The sequence below is a fragment of the Chiloscyllium plagiosum genome, unplaced genomic scaffold (genome assembly GCF_037043375.1).
Source record: "Chiloscyllium plagiosum isolate Xiang-an unplaced genomic scaffold, Cpla_swu_hap1 HiC_scaffold_3, whole genome shotgun sequence".
NCBI lineage: Eukaryota > Metazoa > Chordata > Chondrichthyes > Orectolobiformes > Hemiscylliidae > Chiloscyllium > Chiloscyllium plagiosum.
In genome coordinates this window covers 28,169,343-28,188,366 of record NW_028270141.1, presented here as the reverse complement: position 1 = coordinate 28,188,366, position 19,024 = coordinate 28,169,343, and the positions used below count along the sequence as shown (strand labels likewise).

Genomic DNA, 19,024 nt, shown 5'->3' with positions numbered 1-19,024 from the left:
TGAACCTGCTCTTTGTTCAGCAACACTCCCTAGGACCTTACCATTAAGTGTATAAGTCCTGCTAAGATTTGCTTTCCCAAAATGCAGCACCTCACATTTATCTGAATTAAACTCCATCTGCCACTTCTCAGCCCATTGGCCCATCTGATTAAAATCCTGTTGTAATCAGAGGGAACCTTCTTCGCTGTCCACTACACCTCCAATTTTGGAGTCATCTGCAGACTTACTAACTATACCTCTTATGTTCATATCCAAATCATTTATATAAATAATGAAAAGTCATGGACCCAGCACCAATCCTTGTAGCACTCCACTGGTTACAGGCCTCCAGTCTGAAAAACAACCCTCCACCACCACCCTCTGTCTTCTACCTTTGAGCCAGTTCTGTATCCAAATGCCTAGTTCTCCCTGTATTGCGTGAGATCTAACCTTGCTTCTTAAGGTCTCCCATGGGGAAGCTTGTTGAATGCCATACTGAAGTGCATATAGATCACATCTATAACTCCGGCCTCATCGATCCTCTTTGTTACTTCTTCAAAAAAAACTCAGTCAAGTTTGTGAGACATAATATCCCATGCATAAAGCCATGTTGACTTTCCCTAATCAATCTTTGCCTTTCCAAATACATATACATCCTGTCCCGCAGGGTTCCAACAACTTGCCCATCACCGACGTCAGGCTCACTGGTCTATAGTTACCTGACTTGTCCTTACCACCTTTCTTAAACAGTAGCACCACGTTTGCCAACCTCCAGTCTTCCAGCATCTCACCTGTGACTATCGATGATCTCAGCAACAGTCCCAGAAATCACTTCCCTAGCTTCCCACAGAGTTCTAGGGTACACCTGATCAGGTCCTGGGGATATATCCACCTTGATGCATTTCAAGACGTCCAGCACTTCCTCCTCTGTAATATGGACATTTTTCAAGATGTCACCATCTACTTCCCTACATTCTATATCTTCCATGTCCTTTTCCACAGTAAATACTGATGCAAAATACTTGTTTAGTATCTCCCCCTTTTTCTGCGGCTCCACACAAAGGCTGACTTGCTGATTTTTGAGGGGGCTCTATTCTCTCCCTAGTTGCCCTTTTGTCCTTAACGTATTTGTAAAAACCCTTTGGATTCTCCTTAACTCCATTTGACAAATCTATCTCATGTCCCCTTTTTGCCCTCCCGATTTCCCTCTTAAGTACACTCCTACTGCCTTTATACTCTAAGGATTCACTCGATCTCTCCTGTCTATACCTGACATATGCTTCCTTCTTTTTCTTAACCAAACCCTCAATTTCTTTAGTCATCCAGCATTCCCTATACCTACCAGCCTTTCCTTTCACCCTAACAGGAATATACTTTCTCTGGACTCTCTTTATTTCATTTCTGAAGGCTTCCCATTTTCCAGCCGTCCCTTTACCTGTGAATACCTGCCCCCAATCAGCTTTTGAAAGTTAGGTGAGGCCTCTTCTGGAATACTGTGTCCAGTTCTGGTTGCCCAATTCTAGGAAGGATATTAGCAAGCTGGAGAGGGTTCAGAAGAAATTTACCAGGATGTTGCCAGATATGGAAGGTTTGAGTTATAAAGAATGGCTGGATAGGCTGGCATTTCTTTCACTGGAGCATAGGAGGTTGAGCGGTGACCTGATAGAAATTTATAAAATAATCGAGTACAGATAGAGTTGATGGTACTTGAGTTTTCCCTAAAATGGAGAATTTCAAGACTGGGGTTACATTTTAAAAAGACATGAGGCAATTTTTTTTTTTACACAGAGGGTAGTTCGCGTACAAAATAAAGTTCGTGAGGAAGTGGTGGATGTGGGTACAAGTGCAACGTTTAAAAGACATTCGGATAAGTTTATCAATAGGAAAGGTTTGAAGGGATATAGGCTAAGAGCAGGCAGGTGGGATTGGTTTAATTTGGGATTATGTTCAGCATGGAACGGTTGAACTAAAGGGTCGATTTCCAGGCTATATGACTCTTTGACAGCAGTTATCTTCTATAAAGGACTACTGAACCAGGCAAGAATAGGCAATAGTTCAATTCTTACCATAATTCCAGATTTTGTTTTGTTTTATTGAATTCAAACATCACCTTCTACCACCCTAAGATTCCAAACCGGGTTGCCAGTGGAATGGTTAAACTTCCAGGGCAGGCCTCTGACAATCCACAAAGGAGGACGACATACACATGCTCACCATGTGTAAACTACTTAAAGGAGCAGGATGAGGCCCTTGTGGCCATTAACTGGCACACGTAAGGGCATCAATAAGCCCCAAGGAGGATGGCCTACATGTTGTACATTCAAAGTTGAAAGAGGCAGATTTTTAATCAGTAATGAAATTAATGTTTATATGAAAATAGCAGGAAAATTGAATTGAGAATTATCACATCAGCCATGATCTCATTGAATGGTGGAACAAACTCGATGGGCTCACTGCCCTACTTCCACTCCTGTGTCGTACAGGGCTGTCGAGGCTGGTTTGTTAAGCCTCTTTTAACATTCCTCATTTAACATTTCAGGCAGGATGGGACGATTGAACAGGTGGTAGAAGGATCATCTGCTGGATTTTACAAGCACCCTCCCTTTAATCGTAACAGTGGGAGAAACGTATAATCGAGTTCAGAATTAATTATTTCAGCATATCTAAAGTAAGTCCATAATCAACACTGTGGCCCCAAAAGCAGAGATTCCCTAAGCAATAAATAACAAATTAATAATTTCGGAATGTCACTACCGTACCTCCATTTTTTTTCCTGCCAATAAGTTATCTTCACAGGTTTATTGCTTTGATTCTTGCTAATTTCAGGTGCTAACAATTCACTGCATCGCTACTGGGAAACATGTATAAAAGCATTAAATTGTTTTTATTACCTAATTTTTACACGATCAAGCACCAACGTATAATAAATTTGCTTTTTTTTTGTTTCTATTTATACAGTCATACAAATAAAATACATCTGATTACAATCTTTTTTTTATCACTTTTTGGTCAATATGGATCAGAAATGTATATATTTTGTATCAATATATTGTTACTGACACACAGAAGTTAGTAAACAATGTTAATTTCAGTACGAGAGATGCAAGACAATCTAAATAAAGTTTGAGAGATTTGTAGCTCGGGTGCTCGTTGTTGTGGTTCTATAAATGCCGGAGGAAACAACACAAAAACGCTTCACAGGAGGCTCCCAAGCACTGAGGATGTCACCTAGACAGGGGACAAAACATCTGCAACACTCCCAGCTTGGCGAACAGAACCACAACAATCTAAACAGTCCAATTTTAAAGTGAATGGAGTGAATGTCTGTATAACTACAAGTCACAAATATTGTTGTGAAAACACCTTATATTTAGAACATATAAAGTATTAATGCAAGGTAATTGCATTCAATGTTCAGAAATCACAGGTTAGAATTTAGCCAAAATATATTCTGGCAACCACATTTCAGAAAATAACTCAAAGCTTGCATTAGTTAGAGAAAATTTACTCAGAAAACACCAGGCATGAAAGACTTCATGTATGGAGAGAGATTAGAGATATTTAGTTTTTCTTTAACTCTTTACAGATCATTGATAAACAACTGAAATAGTTTCTACCATGATGGTTGAGGAATGAGAGGGCAGACTTAAGCTAATTGGCAAAGAGGGATCAGGATGAGATAGCAGGATAAAATGCCAGAATAAGTGATTTATGATTGGAATGTAATACCCAAAGGGTGAAATAAGCAGATTTGATAACTTCAAAACATACTTAGATAAATAGTAGAAAAAGAAAAGTTATTCATATGGGAGAAAGGCTGTGGGAGAAAGCAAGAGAATAGGACACGAGGTGAACTACGGCCTTCAATGTTTTCGTGATTGTGTGGAACAAATTTGCTGTATGTCTGCTCCTAAAACTCAAAATACATATTACATCACAAAAATTACACCTCAGAACAGACTGACAAAGGGTTTCTCCCAAAAATTGTACTAATCTACATAGTAAAAGGTAAAAAGAAAACTTACTTTTACAAATAATGATCCTCTAAAAATCTTAAATGCAGACTATCAGAGTCCCAGCCCAAACTCACTTTCTGAGTTTACCTGAGCTAACTACACCTGGTCACTACCCAATAGATCCTGAAGGGCCCCTGCTTCGCAGCTGTCCGAGGATGTGCCGAGAAATTAGGACACTTGTCACCAACCCGCCCATATCTCAATAAAGTTGATGGTAGCACTTTTTTTTTATGGCGCGGAGAGGGGCTCGGGACGAGCTCCTACACACGTTGATTTCCAGCGAGCAGGTCCCGGGAGTTTGCGTGGAGCAGGCAGGAGAGTAAACGGAGAGGAATGACGCGATCTCCTAGCAGGACCCGGTCAAGATGGCGGGCGGGCAGCAATCGGTTCTGTTTGTCTGTTTGGGTGAGTGAGAGAAAGAATGAATGACTGAATGAACGAGGGCGCTCGCGCTCGCGCTCTCCCCATCCCCATCCCCACTCCCTCGGGCTCGCGGCGGCCTCGTGGGGAGCAACGGCTGCCCCGGCCGCGCGCGTGCGCGCGCAGCTCAACGTCTCTCAGATTCAATCTCGGCCAGCAGCGGAATTGGGGGGAGGTATGTGTGAGGGTGGCTATTCGATCCATTTCTTCATTGGATGTGGGAGTCCCCGGTTAGGCTAGCGAGCGTTTAACAGTCATTCACATTACTGCGGATCTGGAGTGTCACACTTAGGCCAGAACAGGTGCTAGTGGCAGATCTCCTTCCCTGAAGGTCATTGCTAACCTAGAGGGGCAACTAAGAACGGTCATCGTTAGTCTAGCTCCTAATTACATCTGGTAGAATTTGCATCTCCGTCCGCGGAACATTTGTCTGCGGTTCAAATGATGCCACCATGCCTCTGTTGTGCAGATATCCAATTAGGCCAAGTCTCCGGTTATTCTAACCTGCCCTATTGTGACAAAGTTGCTGAGTTTTGACCGAGATTGTGCAGCTGAAATTCTCATCCATGCTATTCGTCACTCCTTGACATGGTTATTTCGAATACACTTCTAGCCTTGCACAGTCTACCCAACCTAAACTGAAATCCTCCAAAATTCTGCTGCCTGAGTCTTGATGCACAACAATCTCATTGGCCCCCTGAGCTTTGCTTCCAATTTAGCAACATGCCAGTTTTCAAATTCTTCTCCATGTTTTTAAATTCATGCATCATTTCTTACATCTGTAATCTCCAGTGTCTCCTCCCTTTAAGGTAGCTGTACTTTGCACTTCTGGAACCCTGAACATGCCCAGTTGTATTCCTCATCATTGATTCACCTTCCACTACCAAGGTCCTACATCCTGGAATTCCCTCCCAGTACTGCCTCTGTTTTCTCTATGTAAATTGCTTCTAAAAATCTACTTTGACCAATTTTTAGTCACTTCCTCGTGATAAAAGCTACGTAAGGTGTTATTTTATGGCACAGTTATAAAGTGACCCAGATGGTTTATGATGTGAAAGGTGATTATATAAATCCAAGTTAGATTCCTGAAGAAGGGCCTGTGCCCGAAACGTCGAATCTCCTGTTCCCTGGATGCTGCCTGACCTGCTGTGCTGTTCCAGCAATAAAGTTTCAACTATAAATCCAAGTTACTGTCCTGGACCCTGCAAATTTATCTTTCTGTGCACAGTACTTATTTATTTCCTTTTATTTAACCTTGTTAATCAGTTTGCTTCCCAAAACTTTGAGGCAGTGGATTCCATATCTTACCATTTTAAAAATAATTTCTTGACATCCTCTTTGGTCTTTCTGCCTTGACTGTTTTCCTCTGGTCATAATTCCTCCTACATTACAACCCAGTGATGAATCAACTTACGTTGGATTCTTTCTTCAAACCCTATGAGATGGAGCAGCATGGTGCCTCAGTGGTTATCACTGCTGCCTCACAGCGCCAGGGACCCAGGTTTGATTCCAGCCTCAGGTGACCGTGCAGACTCTACATAGACATTCTCCGATGTCTGGTTGCTCCAGTTTCCTCCCACAATCCAAACATGTGCAGATTAGGTGAATTGACTAAGCTAAGTTGCCCATAGTGTTCAGGGATGTATGGGTTAGGTGCATTTGTCAGGGGGAAGTGTAGAGTAATCGGGCTGGGTGGGATGCTCTTCAGAGGATCAGTGTGGACTTGTTGGCCCGAAGGGCCTGTTTCCACACTTTAGGAATTCTAATTTATGACTCAACAAAGGAACACTTTCAATCCAGAGAAGGCTAATCAGAATATTAGATAAAGCTGTAAAAGGATAGAAATCAAAGATTAAATCAACCATGGTCTGACAGATTGTCAGGAGCAGGTTTATGGAACTAAGTAGCATATTATTCTTATGACCTGTCACTTAATGATGCATATGGCATATGGCCTGAGCTGTATGTCGAGTCAGTAACTTATTAATATAGATTGAAGTGTAAATGACTATTGGTATTATCTGAGGTAGATTTCTTCAAAAAGCAAGATGATATTGACTCTTAAATAGTAGTTCTTGGTGTGAGTGAAACTATAATACTGACTTTAAAAAGTGTCTGTCAGAGCTGGTGCTTTCTAAGTGCACCTCTGTTGAGAAACTTCTGAATGTATCTTAATTGTGTACACAAACTAGAGGTATATGGAACTCAAATTTGAATATAAATCATTCTTCTGTTGAGCTTCTATCAAGTACAGAAATTTTATATACTTTTAAATATAATATACCTGCTCTAAAACTTTAGAGAAAACTCATGCAAGCACATTTTTGAATTTTTTTAAAGGCAACATTTGCCGATCTCCAATTGCTGAAGCTATCTTCAGGAAGCTGGTAACGGATCGAGGCATTACAAGCAAAGTTAGTCCTACTCTCTTTTTCGAAAAACTTAGTTGTTAAAATTCTAAATAAATAATCAATCATAAGTGGATAAATCAAAAGCATAAACCAGCTGTGTTATTAATATGCTTGATACCAATTTCCTGGTGTTGTCCTTGTACTAAATTTGCACTAGTAAATGTATTAGCAATGGACACACTCAGGATTTCTAATTTGATTCTGTACTGAAAAATTGTGTAAGATTTCATTTTGCACTTAATTGTTTATACTGTTACTGATCATAATACAGTGAAAAGTACTCATGTGAAAGTTTAATCTTAATGCAACAATTATATGCTTTTATGTTTAAACAATCTGTTCAGAAGTGTCATGTCACACCTGTGGAGCAGGTGAGACTTACCCAGTCCTTCTGGCTCATTATATATTTGGCAATGATGTCAAAAGTTTATTTATCTTATTGTTTTCCAAGAGAACTTTGTTACATTGAATCTATCGCAATAACAACAATTTAGTTCAAATGGTAAATATCACTTTTAATGCACACAAGATTGCTCTCACTCTTTATTCCCACCTTTGATCAATTTGATTCTTTCTCATGTTCACATTGAGCATTCTCTTAAATGTATCAATAGTGTCAATCAACCAGTGTGGCACAGAGTTCCACATCCTCACCATTCTGTATGGAAAGAAATTCTTCACTTAATAAATGGTCAGTGAATGAAAATTATGCCCACTTTCGATGGACTAATGTACATTTCAACAGAGTTTCTCCACGTCTACTCCATTGAAAACTTTAATGAGTATGAAGTCTTTTCATGGGTCTCTTAGCTTTTATCCCAAAAAGAAACCCAACCTTTCCACCTAATTTGAAACTTCCAATTCTAGTGATGTCCTTGCAAATATTTTCTGCATTTACTCTGGTGTATTTTTATTATATAGATCAGAACTTTGCATAATTCCATGGGTGGTTTAAAATCCATGTAAATTAGTTACCTCACTGATTTGTTTTCCATATCTGTAGAAATTATGGGACTTTATCCATTATGAGCATATCAAACCTGTTGCTGCTTTTAATAGTTAATGTAATGATATTCTAATGGCCTTTGCTCTACTTCCCAAATTTGTTTCTAATTATTGCCAAAGAAGCACCAGAATGTCTTCTCTTCCTGTTCTCATACTATTCTTCTGCTGCTCCCCAAAGATCCATCCTTAGCCACCTCTCATTTCTCATCTCCTTGGTGTCTCTCTGTGAAATCACACTCTATTTTACCACCACCTCTCAAGTCCTCTGCTGGTGCAAAATTGTCAGATTGCTTAACTGATCCCTGTCTCTTTTTTCCCTCTCTCTCACTCTCTCTCTCTCTTTTTTCCCTCTCTCTCTCTCTCTCTCTTTTTTTCCCTCTCTCTCTCTCTCTCTTTTTTCCCTCTCTCTTTTTTCGCTCTCTCTCTTTTTTTCGCTCTCTTTTTCTTCCCTCTCTTTTTTTTCCCTCTCTCTCCCAGATATCTTTTTAAATGTATAGCTTCATTTACATCATTAAGATGATGTGTTTATGTCTCCATAATATTGACTGCATTCACTCCTGTTTCAACCGATTTGCTGCTAAGCCCTTCATTTATGCCTTCATATTTAATGTCTCCTTACAAGGATCATTGTTATATTTTGTATTATAATGGTTCTGCAAAGTAACTTGGTGTGTTTCATTGCACTACAAATGTTCGTAACTGTAATTTCCAAGTAATAAGTGAACCACCAAAATGTACTTCATTATACTGATTTTAATTTGGTAACTTGATATAGTCACCACCTTCATCCTCTCATGCACTTTCGGTGTTGTTGATAAACAGTAATTAGAGTTCATATTCCTGCATCACACTACTTCTAATTTCCATTTATCCAGGAACATCGACTGTCTATTTTCTGTTTCATAACCATCCTCCAATCCATTCTGTTACCTCCCATCTTATGATCATTTTTATCTTGGGTCCAACTGTAGCCACTCAGCTCCTGACCTCTTTACAGCCTAGGTCAAAACATGGACAAAAGAGTTACATTCTATAGGTGAGTTGAGAGTGACTGCCTTTGAGATCAAGGCACTGTTTGATCAAGTGTACTATTTAAGGATCCCTGGTAAGGTGAAGTCAATTGGAATCCGGAACACTATTCAATGGTTGGTATCGTGCTTAGCACAATGGGAGATGCTTGTAGTTAATTGACACCTATTATCTCAGCCACTGGACATTGCTACAGGAATTTCTCAGGCTAGAGTCGGAGGCCCAGACATTTTCAGTTTCTCCTGTAATGACCTTTCCTCCAACATATGGTCGGAAGTGGAGACGCTATCTGATGGCTGCACATTTGTAACCCTGACACTGAGCTAATCCATGCCAACGTGCAGCAAGACCTGGGCAATATTCAAATTTGGACTTGTGAATGACAAGGAACACTGATGATATACACATGCCAGACAATGGTCATCTCCAACAAGATAAAAATTGAACAATCTTCCCTTGATGTTTAACAGCATTACTATTGTTAAATTCCCCCCACTAACTACCTCCTAGTGACCGGAAACAGCATGACTTTAGGATGACAAGAATTCGGTCCTGAATGCTAAGGGATAAATGTCATTCACAAAAGATTAGGAAGCTAGATGAAGATGGAGGGGTAGCACTGTTAATCAAGAATAGCATTTGGGTAATATTAGATAGGATCTTGCTTTAGCAAATCAGGATGTAGCATTGGTTTCAGCGAGTGAGGATGAACAATAGTAGCAGAAAGATGTCATCGGTGGGAGTGGTCTGCAGGTCTCCTAACAGTAACCATGATGTGGCATGAAATATTCAAGAAAAGATATTGGGTTCTTGTGATAAAGGGACAGCAGTGATCTTAACTCATATTAAACTGGAAAAATAAAATGGACAGGAATGGCCTAGATGAGGAATTAATAGAATACTTTCAACAGAGTTTCTTAATGCAGCTCAGTATTGACATGGTATTGTGTAATGTGACTGGATTAATTAAGATTTTCAGAGTTAAGATACCGTTGGGTAACAGTGACCACAATGTGATTTTGTTTTGCATCCAATTTGAAAGAGGCTTTCCTGTGATGAATAACTCAGCTCCTGACTCCGCAAAACCTGAATGCCATTTATAAGACTATGTTAGGGGTGTTACAGCTAGCTATGTGCATCTGCAACAACACTGGAAGTGCAATGTTATCCAGGATAAAGCAGTTCCCATTCATCACCTCAAATATGCATTCCCTCCACTACTGATGTACGGTAGCAGTAGTGCGTACTACCTGCAAGAAACACTGCAGCAACTCACTAAGGCTCCTGCATAAGTAAAATTCCAAATCCATGACCTCTATCATGAGGGGAGCAGGGCAATAAACAAATACCACCACCACCACCACCATCTGCAAGTTCCCCATAAAGCCACATACCATCCTCACTGCGATATTGCCATTCTTTCACTATGACAGGATCTAACTCCTGAAACTACCTCCCTAACAGTGCTGGGCATGTATCTGTGTCACATGGATTGCAGTTGTTCAAACAGGACTCTCATAAGATCAGACAGTACAGAACAGGCTCTCTTCAAATCTATATCAGCAAAAATATACTATGACCTGTACTAGTCCCACTTTCCCGCACTAGACCCATGGCTTTAAATGTTATGACACTTCAAATGCTCATGCAAACTCTTTAAAGTTTGTGAGGTTTCCAGCCTCAACACCCCTCACAGGCAATGAATCCAGAACCCCTCCCCCCACCTCCAAAAAAATATACATGCAAAAGCTGACACAAACACACACACACTGCCACGTTCTGATCACATACCTTCTAACCTCATTCCTTGCACTTGAAATTTATGCCCACTTGTTATTGATCCTTCAGCCAAGGGAAACAACTGCTTTCTTTTCACCCTGTCCATGCTACACATAATCTTATACATGTCTATCAGGTCCTCCCACAACTGCCTCCAATCCAAAGAAAACAACTCGCTTATCCAGCCTCTTACCATGACTGAAAAGCTCCATCATATGCAACATCCCGGTGAATTCCCTTTGCAACCCTTACAGTACAGTCACATCCTCACTACAGTGTGGTGTCCAAAACTACACATAGTACTCCAGCTATGGCCTAATCAATGTTCTGTACAGCTTCAACATAATCTCCCTCCACGTATAACCTGTGCCATGATTGATAAAGGCAAGTGTTCCGCAGATCATCTTATCTACCCTATTAAGCTGTCTTGTCACCTTCAAGGGTCTGTAGACAAGCAACCCAAGATCCCTCTGTTCCTCTTAGCTTCATGGTGTCTTGCCATTCATTGAGTAGTCCCTTATGTTCCTTCTTTCAAAGTGCATCACTTCACATTTATCAGGGTTAAATTGCATCTACCATTGATCTGCCATCTGACCAATTTGTTCATATCCTCCTGTAAGCTAACATCTTCCTCCTTACTGTCAACAGCCCAGCCAATCTTTGTGTCATCCACAAATTTGGTCATCATCCCTCCCACATTCTCATTTACATCGTTTGTGAACATCACAGACAACAAGAGACTCAGCACTGATGCCTGTAGTGTGCCACCGCATACCACGCTCCAGTCACGTGAACAGCCTTCTACCACAACCCTCTGTCTCTTATCACTTCGCCAATTTTAAGTCCATATTGCCATTAACCCGCCTCCTTGAGCTTTTATCTTCTTTATTAGTTTCTTGTGTTGGACCTTGTCAAAGGTCTTGCTGAAATCCATATAAGGTACTCTCTGAATCAGATGAGCCCATAGCAGAAAACAGCTCGCTCCTTCTTCAGCACTGGTACTAATGTCTCATTAATTTGAGCCGATATCTCGCACACCAATCTTTGAGCCACGCGTTTAACCTTGTTAACCTTGTGCCAACTGGCTCGTGGCTCAGTAGTAATCGGACACTATTACCTTTTTGGTTCTACTGTCTAATTTAATTGCTATATCCTCATCCAATGACTTGGCCACATCCTCTCAAACATCAGCATGATTTCCCTCTGACAAAGCTATGCTGACAATCCCTAATCAAATCTTGACTCTAAACGAAGATTAATTATCTTCTACACTATTTCCTCCAATAGCTTCCCTACCACTGATGTTACGTTCACTGGTCTATAATTCCCTGGTCTATCTCTACTACTGTTCTTGTAAAGTGGAACCACGTTAGCTGTCCGGCAGTCTTTTGGCACCTCCCCTGTCACCAAATACAATTAAAAAATTTGGAAATAAGAACACAAATTGCAAAAAAAAAAACTCAGCGGGTCTGGCAGCATTTCTGGATAAAAAGCACAATTAATGTCTATCCTTGCTGTTTCTGTTGAAAAGGAATTCAATCTTTTTTCCTTTCACTCCTCAGTTGCCAATTAACTACTTCGTATTCAATCCTGCTCCTAGTGTTGTAAGTTTTTGATAGTAGTTCATAGTGAACGTACACCACAGTGATTGTGTTCATTTGTTTTGCCTTATATTTGTAGAAAGTTGTCTAATGCATGTTCATTTGTAAGAATTATCATACCTTTTGGTTTTCTTTTTGTGTTGCTTAAAAACATGCTTTGGCACATTGATATAGAAGTGTAACACTGGAAAGCACAGCCAGTCAGTTAGCATCCGAGGAGCAGTAGAATTGATGTCTCAAGCATAAGCTCTTCATCAGGAATGTAGGGGGGCGAGCTCAAAGGGAGCTGAGAGATAAATGGGAGAGAGGTGGGATTGGGGAGAAGGTAGCTGGGAATGCGATAGATAGATGAAGGTGAGGGTGCTGATCATTCCCTCTGTTACTCCCTTGTTAGGTCCATGGCCCCACAACCCCACCTCCACCCTTGGCATCTTCTCATACCACCGCAAGAGGTGTAAAACCGCCCTCACCTCCATCCAAGGTCCCAAGGCTCCTTCCACATCTGACAGAGACTCTCCTGCGCCTCCGCACACCTCATCCACTGTGTCCGTTGCTCTCGATGTGGTCTCCTCTACATTAGGGAGACCGGATGCCAACTTGTGGAATGTTTCAGAGTGCATTTTTGGGACATACGCATTAAACAGCCCCATCGCCCTATGGTCAAACACTTCAACTCCCCCTCCCACTCCACCAAGGACATGCAAGTACTGGGCCTCCTCCACTGCCAATTTCTAGTCAGCTGATGCCTGGGGGAAGAACGCCTCATCTTCTGCCTTGGGACCCGCCAACCGCATGGAATCAGTGTCAATTTCACCAGTTTCCTCATCTCCCTTCCCCCACCTCATCCCATATCTAACCCTCCAACTCGGCACTGCCCTACTTGTCCATCTTTCTTTCCACTTATCCGCTCCACCCTCCACTCTGACCTATCACTATCACCTCCCACCCTCATCTACCTATTGTAATCCCAGCTACCTTCACCCCAGCCCCACCCCACCCCCTCCCATTTATTTCTAACCTTCTTGCACCACCACCATCCCCCCCAAACAAAATTCCTGATGAAGGGCTTATACTCGAAATGTCGAATGTCTGGCTCCTGAGATGCTTCCTGACTGGCTGGCTGTGCTTTTCCAGTGACACACTTGTTAAGAATATAAGACCAGAAGACATAGGAGAGGAAGTAAGGCCATTCGGCCCATCAAGTCCACTCCACCATTTACTCATGGCTGATGGGCATGTCAACTCCACTTAGTCGAACTCTCCCCGTAGCCCTTAATTCCCTGCAAGATCAAGCATTTATCAATATCTGCCTTGAAGACATTTAACATCCATGGCAATGAATTTCACAGGCCCACCATTCTCTGGCTGAAGAAATGTCTCCTCATTTCCATTCTAAATTGGCCCCCTCTAATTCTAAGGCTGTGCCTACGGGTCCTAGTCTCCCCACCTAATGGAAACACGTTCCCAGCGTCCACCTTTCTAAGCCATGCATTATCTTCTAAGTTTCTATTGGATCTTCCCTCGACCTTCTAAACTATAATGAGTACAATCCCAGGATCCTTAGCCATTTATTGTATGTTAGGCCTGCCATTCCAGGGAACATCCGCATGAATCTCTGCTGGACACGCTCCAGTGCCAGTATGTCCTTCCTGAAGTGTGGGCCCCAAAATTGGGCACAGTATTCTAAATGGGGCCTAACTAGAGCTTTATGAAGTCTCAGAAATGCATCGCTGCTTTTATATTCCAACCCTCTTGAGATAAATGGCAACATTACATTTCCTTTCTTAACCATGGACTCAGTCTGCAAGTCAGCCTTTAGAGAATCCTGGACTAGCATTCCCAGATTCCTTTATACTTTGGCTTTATGAATTTTCTCACCGTTTAGAAAATAGTCAGTGCCTGTATTCTTTTTTCCAAAGTGCAAGCCCTTACGTTTGCTCACGTTGAATTTCATCAGTCATTTCCTGGACAACTCTCCTAAACTACCTAAATCTTTCTGCAGCCTCCCCACCTCTTCAGTACTACCTGCCTGCCTGCTTAACTTCGTATCGTCGGCGAACTTTGCCAGAATGCCCCCAGTTCCTTCATGCAGATCATTAATATATAAAGTCATGCCTCACAAATCTTATTGAGTTCTTTGAGGAGGTGTCAAGACAGATCGACGATGGTAGAGCTAGAACAGTAGATGTGGTGTATATGGATTTCAGCAAGGCATTTGATAGGGTTCCCCCTGGTAGGCTCATTCATAAAATCAGGAAGTATGGGATACCGGGAGATTTGGCTATCTGGATTCAGAATTGGCTGGCTGACAGAAGGCAGAGAGTGGTTATAGATGGAAAATATTCTGCCTGGAAGACAGTGTTGAGTGGGGTCCTATAGGGCTCTGTTCTTGGGCCTCTGCTCTTTGTAGTTTTTGTACATGACTTAGATGAGGAGGTTGAGGGGTGGGTTAGTAAATTTGCAGATAACATAAAGGTTGGAGGTGTTGTCGATAGTATAGAGGGCTACTGTAGGCTGCAGTGCGACATAGACAGGATGCAGAGCTGGGCTGAGAAATGGCAGATGGTGTTCAACTTGGATAAATGTGAAATGATGCATTTTGGAAGGTCGAACTCAAGTGCTGAATACAGGATTCTTGGCAGAGTGGAGGAACAGAGGGATCCCTCAAAGTTGCCTCAAAGTGGATAGGATTGTTAAGCAAGCTTATGGTGTTTTGGCTTTCATTAACAGGGATATTGAGTTTAAGAGCCGTGCGGTATTGCTGCAGCTCTACAAGTCCCTGGTGAGACCACACTTGGAATATTGTGCCCAGTTCTGGTTGCCCTACTATAGGAAAGATACACAGGCTTTGGAGAGGGTGCAAAGAAGGTTTACCAGGATGCTGCCTGGACTGGAGGGCTTGCCATATGAAGAAAGGTTGGATAAGCTCGGACTCTTCTTTCTGGAGAGAAGGAGGAAGAGAGGAGACCTGATCAAGCTGTACAAAGTAATGAGAGGAATAAATAGAGTCAATAGCCAGAGACTTTCCCCAGGGCAGGATTGACTGGTACGAGAAGTCATAGTTTGAAGATATTAGGAGGAAGGTATAAAGGAGACATCAGAGGTAGGTTCTTTACGCAGAGAGTTGTGAATGCATGGAATGCATTGCCAGTTGAGGTGGTGGAAGCAAAGTCGTTGGGGACATTTAAGCAACTGCTGGACATGCGCATGGATAGCAGTGAGTTGTGGGGTGCGTAGGTTAAGTTACTATATTTTACATGAGGATTAGGTCTCGACACAACATCGTGGGCCAAAGAGCCTGTTCTGTGCTGTACTTTTCTATGTAAAGTAAACAGCTGCGGCCCCAACAGTGAATCCTGTGGGACTCCACTTGTCACCAGCTGATATTCCCAACTCTCTGCCTTCCATCAGACAGCTAATCCTCAATCCATGCCAGTAGCTCTCGTACCAAGGGCCCTCATCTTACTCAGCAGCCTCCCGTGAGGCACCTTATCAAAAGTCTTTTGGAAGGCTAGATAGATAACATCCACTGGGTTTCCCTGGTCTAACCTACTTGTTACCTCTTCAAAGAATTCTAACAGGTTTATCAGGCACAACCTTCTCTTACTAAATCCATGCTGTCTTGTTCTAATCTGACCCTGCATTTCCAAGAATTTAGAATTCTAGAATTTTTCCTACAACCGAGGTTAGGCTAATCGGCCGATAATTTTTCAATTTTTGTCTTGATTCTTTCTTGAACAATGGGGGTTACAACAGTGATTTTCCAATCAGTGATATCCCTGACTCCAGTGATTTGTTTTGAAAGATCACAACCAACTCCACTATTTCCTCAGCCACCTCCCTCAGAACTCTAGGATGTAGCCCATCGGGGCCAGGAGATTTATCAATTTTTAGACTTGTTTTGCTTTCCTAGCACTTTCTCTTTTGTAATGGCTCCCATACTCAACTCTGCCCTGACTCTCCTTAATTGTTGAGATATTACTCGTGTCTTCCACTGTGAAGACTGACACAAAGTACTTTTTAGGTTCTTCAGCTATTTCCTTATCTCCCAGCACTACCCTTTCTGCATCAGTTTGGAGCGGCCCAATTTCTACTTTTGCCTCTTGTTTGTTTCTTATGCATTGAAATAAACTTTTATTATCATTTCTAATATTGATGGTGAGCTTACCTTCATATTTGATCCTTTCCTTCCTTATTTCTCTCTTAGTTATCGTCTGTTTGTTTCTTCCCAAACTTCTGATTTCCCAGTGCTCTTAGCCACTTTATAGATTCTCTCTTTTTCTTTGATACATTTTCTGACTTGCTTTGTCAGCCATGGCTGTCTAATCCCCCCCCCACCCCTGTCCCCGGATAATCTTTCTTTTCTTTAGGATGAACGTCTCCTCTATCCTCAATTACACCCAGAAACTCCTGCCATTGTTGCTCTACTGTCTTCCCCACTAGGCTCTGCTTCCAGTCGATTTTCGTCAGTTCCCCTCTCATGCCTCCTGTAATTACCTTTATTTCACTGTAACACCATTACATCCGATTTTGCCTTCTCTCTTTAAAACTGCAGACTGAGCTCTACCATATTATGATCGCTGCTTCCTAAGTGTTCTATTACTTTAAGATCTTTAAAATATCTGGCTCATTGCATAGCACAAAGTCCAGATTAGCCTGGTCCCTTGTGGGCTTCATGACAAGCTGTTCCAAAAATCCTGTTAGCATTCCATGAATTCCCTTTCTTTAGATCCACTGGCAACATTATTCACCCAGTCCATTTGCATATTGAAGTCCCCCATGATGACCTTGGCCTTGCCTTTCTGACATGCCCTATCTATTTCCTGGTACATCTTGCAACCCTGGTCCTGACCACTGCTGAGAGGTCTGTACATAGCTCCCATTATGGCTTTTTTGCTTTTATGGTTCTTCAACTCCACGCATACAGACTCCACATCATCTGACCCTATGTCATTGAGTGCCATAGATTTAATTTCATTCTGAACTAACAAGGCAACCCCACCCCCTCTGCCCATCTCCTGTCTTTTCGATAAGTTATAAATTCTTGGATGTTTAACTACCAGTCCTGACCCCCCCTGCAACCATGCCTCTTTGATGTCTACCACATCATTATCATTCATGATGATTTGTGCTGTTAATTCATCTACTTTGTTAAGAATACTACGAGCATTCAGGTAAAGTGCCTTAATGCTAATTTTCTTATCCTCATGATTTCCAACATCTCTAGTCATATGTCCTAAGTTATCCTTCCTTTTTGCTTCATTCCTAGTCTACCTTGAATTTAAACCCTGCACATATGCTAACCTGCTGCTTTATCTTTCTACTTGACTCCATACTCCCTGTTGCTTTCCCTTTCCCTTCGCCCCCCCCACCCCCACCCTCCAACTCCAGTTTAAAGCCCTAGTGACTACCATACTTATTCTTTTCGCCAGAACACTGGTTCCAGATCGGTTCAGGTGGAGACCGTCCCATCTGTACAGATTGCCCCAGTTCCAAAACTGATGTCAATGTCCCATAAAATGGAATCCTTCTTTCCCACACCAATCTCTTAGCCATGTGTTTACTTGCCTTACTTTCTTATCCCTATGCCAATTAGCACGTGGCTTGGGTAGTAATCCAGAGATTATGACCTTCGAGGACCTGTTCTTCAATTTCCTTCCTCGTGCTTGATACTCCCCAAACAGGTCCTCCTTCCCAGCCTTGCTTATGTTGTTAGTGCCAGTGTGGACCACAACAACTGGATCTTTTCCCTCCTGCTCCATTATCCTTTCAAGTCAGTCGGAGATATCATGCAACCTGGCACTGGGCAGGCAACTCACCATGCGGGACTTCTGATCCGGCTCACAAAGGATACCATTTGTCTCCCTAATTATAGAATCCTCTATAACAGCTACTTGTCTTTTTGCTCCCCCATCTGCAATGGCCTTCTACACCATGGTGCCGTGGTCAGCTGGCTCATCCTGTCCACAAACCTTTTCCTCATCCATACAGGGTGCAAAGATCTCATACCTGTTGGACAAGGTCAAGGGCTGAGGCTCCTCTACTCCTGAACTCAGAATCCCCCTACCTGCCTCACTTAGGTCCTGGGCCTCCTTCACCACCGCTCCCTCACCACCAGACGCCTGGAGGAAGAACGCCTCATCTTCCGCCTCGGAACACTTCAACCCCAGGGCATCAATGTGGACTTCAATAACTTCCTCATTTCCCCTTCCCCCATCTTATCCTAGTTTCAAACTTCCAGCTCCGCACTGTCCCCTTGACTTGTCCAACCTGCCTAGCTCCTTTTCCACCTATCCACTCCACCCTCTCCTCCCTGACCTATCACCTTCATCTCCTCCCCCACTCACCTATTGTACTCTATGCTACTTTCTCCCCACCCCCACCCTCCTCTAGCTTATCTCTCCACGCTTCAGGCTCTCTGCCTTTATTCCTGATGAAGGGCTTTTGCCCGAAACGTCGATTTTGCTGCTCACCGGATGCTGCCTGAATTGCTGTGCTCTTCCAGCACCACTGATCCAGAATCACTTACAGTCACACCATGTTGTTCTGATCACTTATTGAATTTGAATTACTTAATCTACCGGGTGTGACTGCTTCCTGAAACAAAGCGTCCAGGTGACTCACCCCCCTTCTGGATGTGCCGCAGTGTTTGAAGGTCAGATTCCAGATCGTCAATTCTGATCCGGGGTTCTTCCAGCAACTAACACTTGTTACAGATGTGGTCACTGCCGTTCACAATGAGATCAGCCTGCTCCCACATCATATAGCTACAGCACATAACCTA

The 19,024-nt window shown here is 42.4% G+C and overlaps 2 protein-coding genes across 3 annotated transcripts in view; one reads left to right on the top strand and one right to left on the bottom strand.

Moving 5' to 3' along the window:
• The window catches only part of sh3yl1 (SH3 and SYLF domain containing 1), a 167,885-nt gene extending 163,712 nt beyond the window's left edge, over nucleotides 1-4,173 (bottom strand). The window contains exon 1 of the mRNA XM_043678815.2: nucleotides 4,005-4,173. Within this exon, the coding sequence (XP_043534750.1) occupies nucleotide 4,005 (1 nt within the window). The 5' untranslated portion in view covers nucleotides 4,006-4,173. The remainder of the gene's footprint in view (nucleotides 1-4,004) is intronic.
• Nucleotides 4,174-4,282: 109 nt separating this feature from the next.
• Nucleotides 4,283-19,024, top strand: part of acp1 (acid phosphatase 1) — a 42,814-nt gene continuing 28,072 nt past the window's right edge. The window contains exons 1-2 of one of the 2 annotated variants that reach the window (XM_043678834.2): nucleotides 4,283-4,400; nucleotides 6,756-6,829. In XM_043678834.2, the coding sequence (XP_043534769.1) occupies nucleotides 4,361-4,400; nucleotides 6,756-6,829 (114 nt within the window). In that variant the 5' untranslated portion in view covers nucleotides 4,283-4,360. The remainder of the gene's footprint in view (nucleotides 4,401-6,755; nucleotides 6,830-19,024) is intronic. The other variant, XM_043678829.2, reaches the window with a different exon arrangement.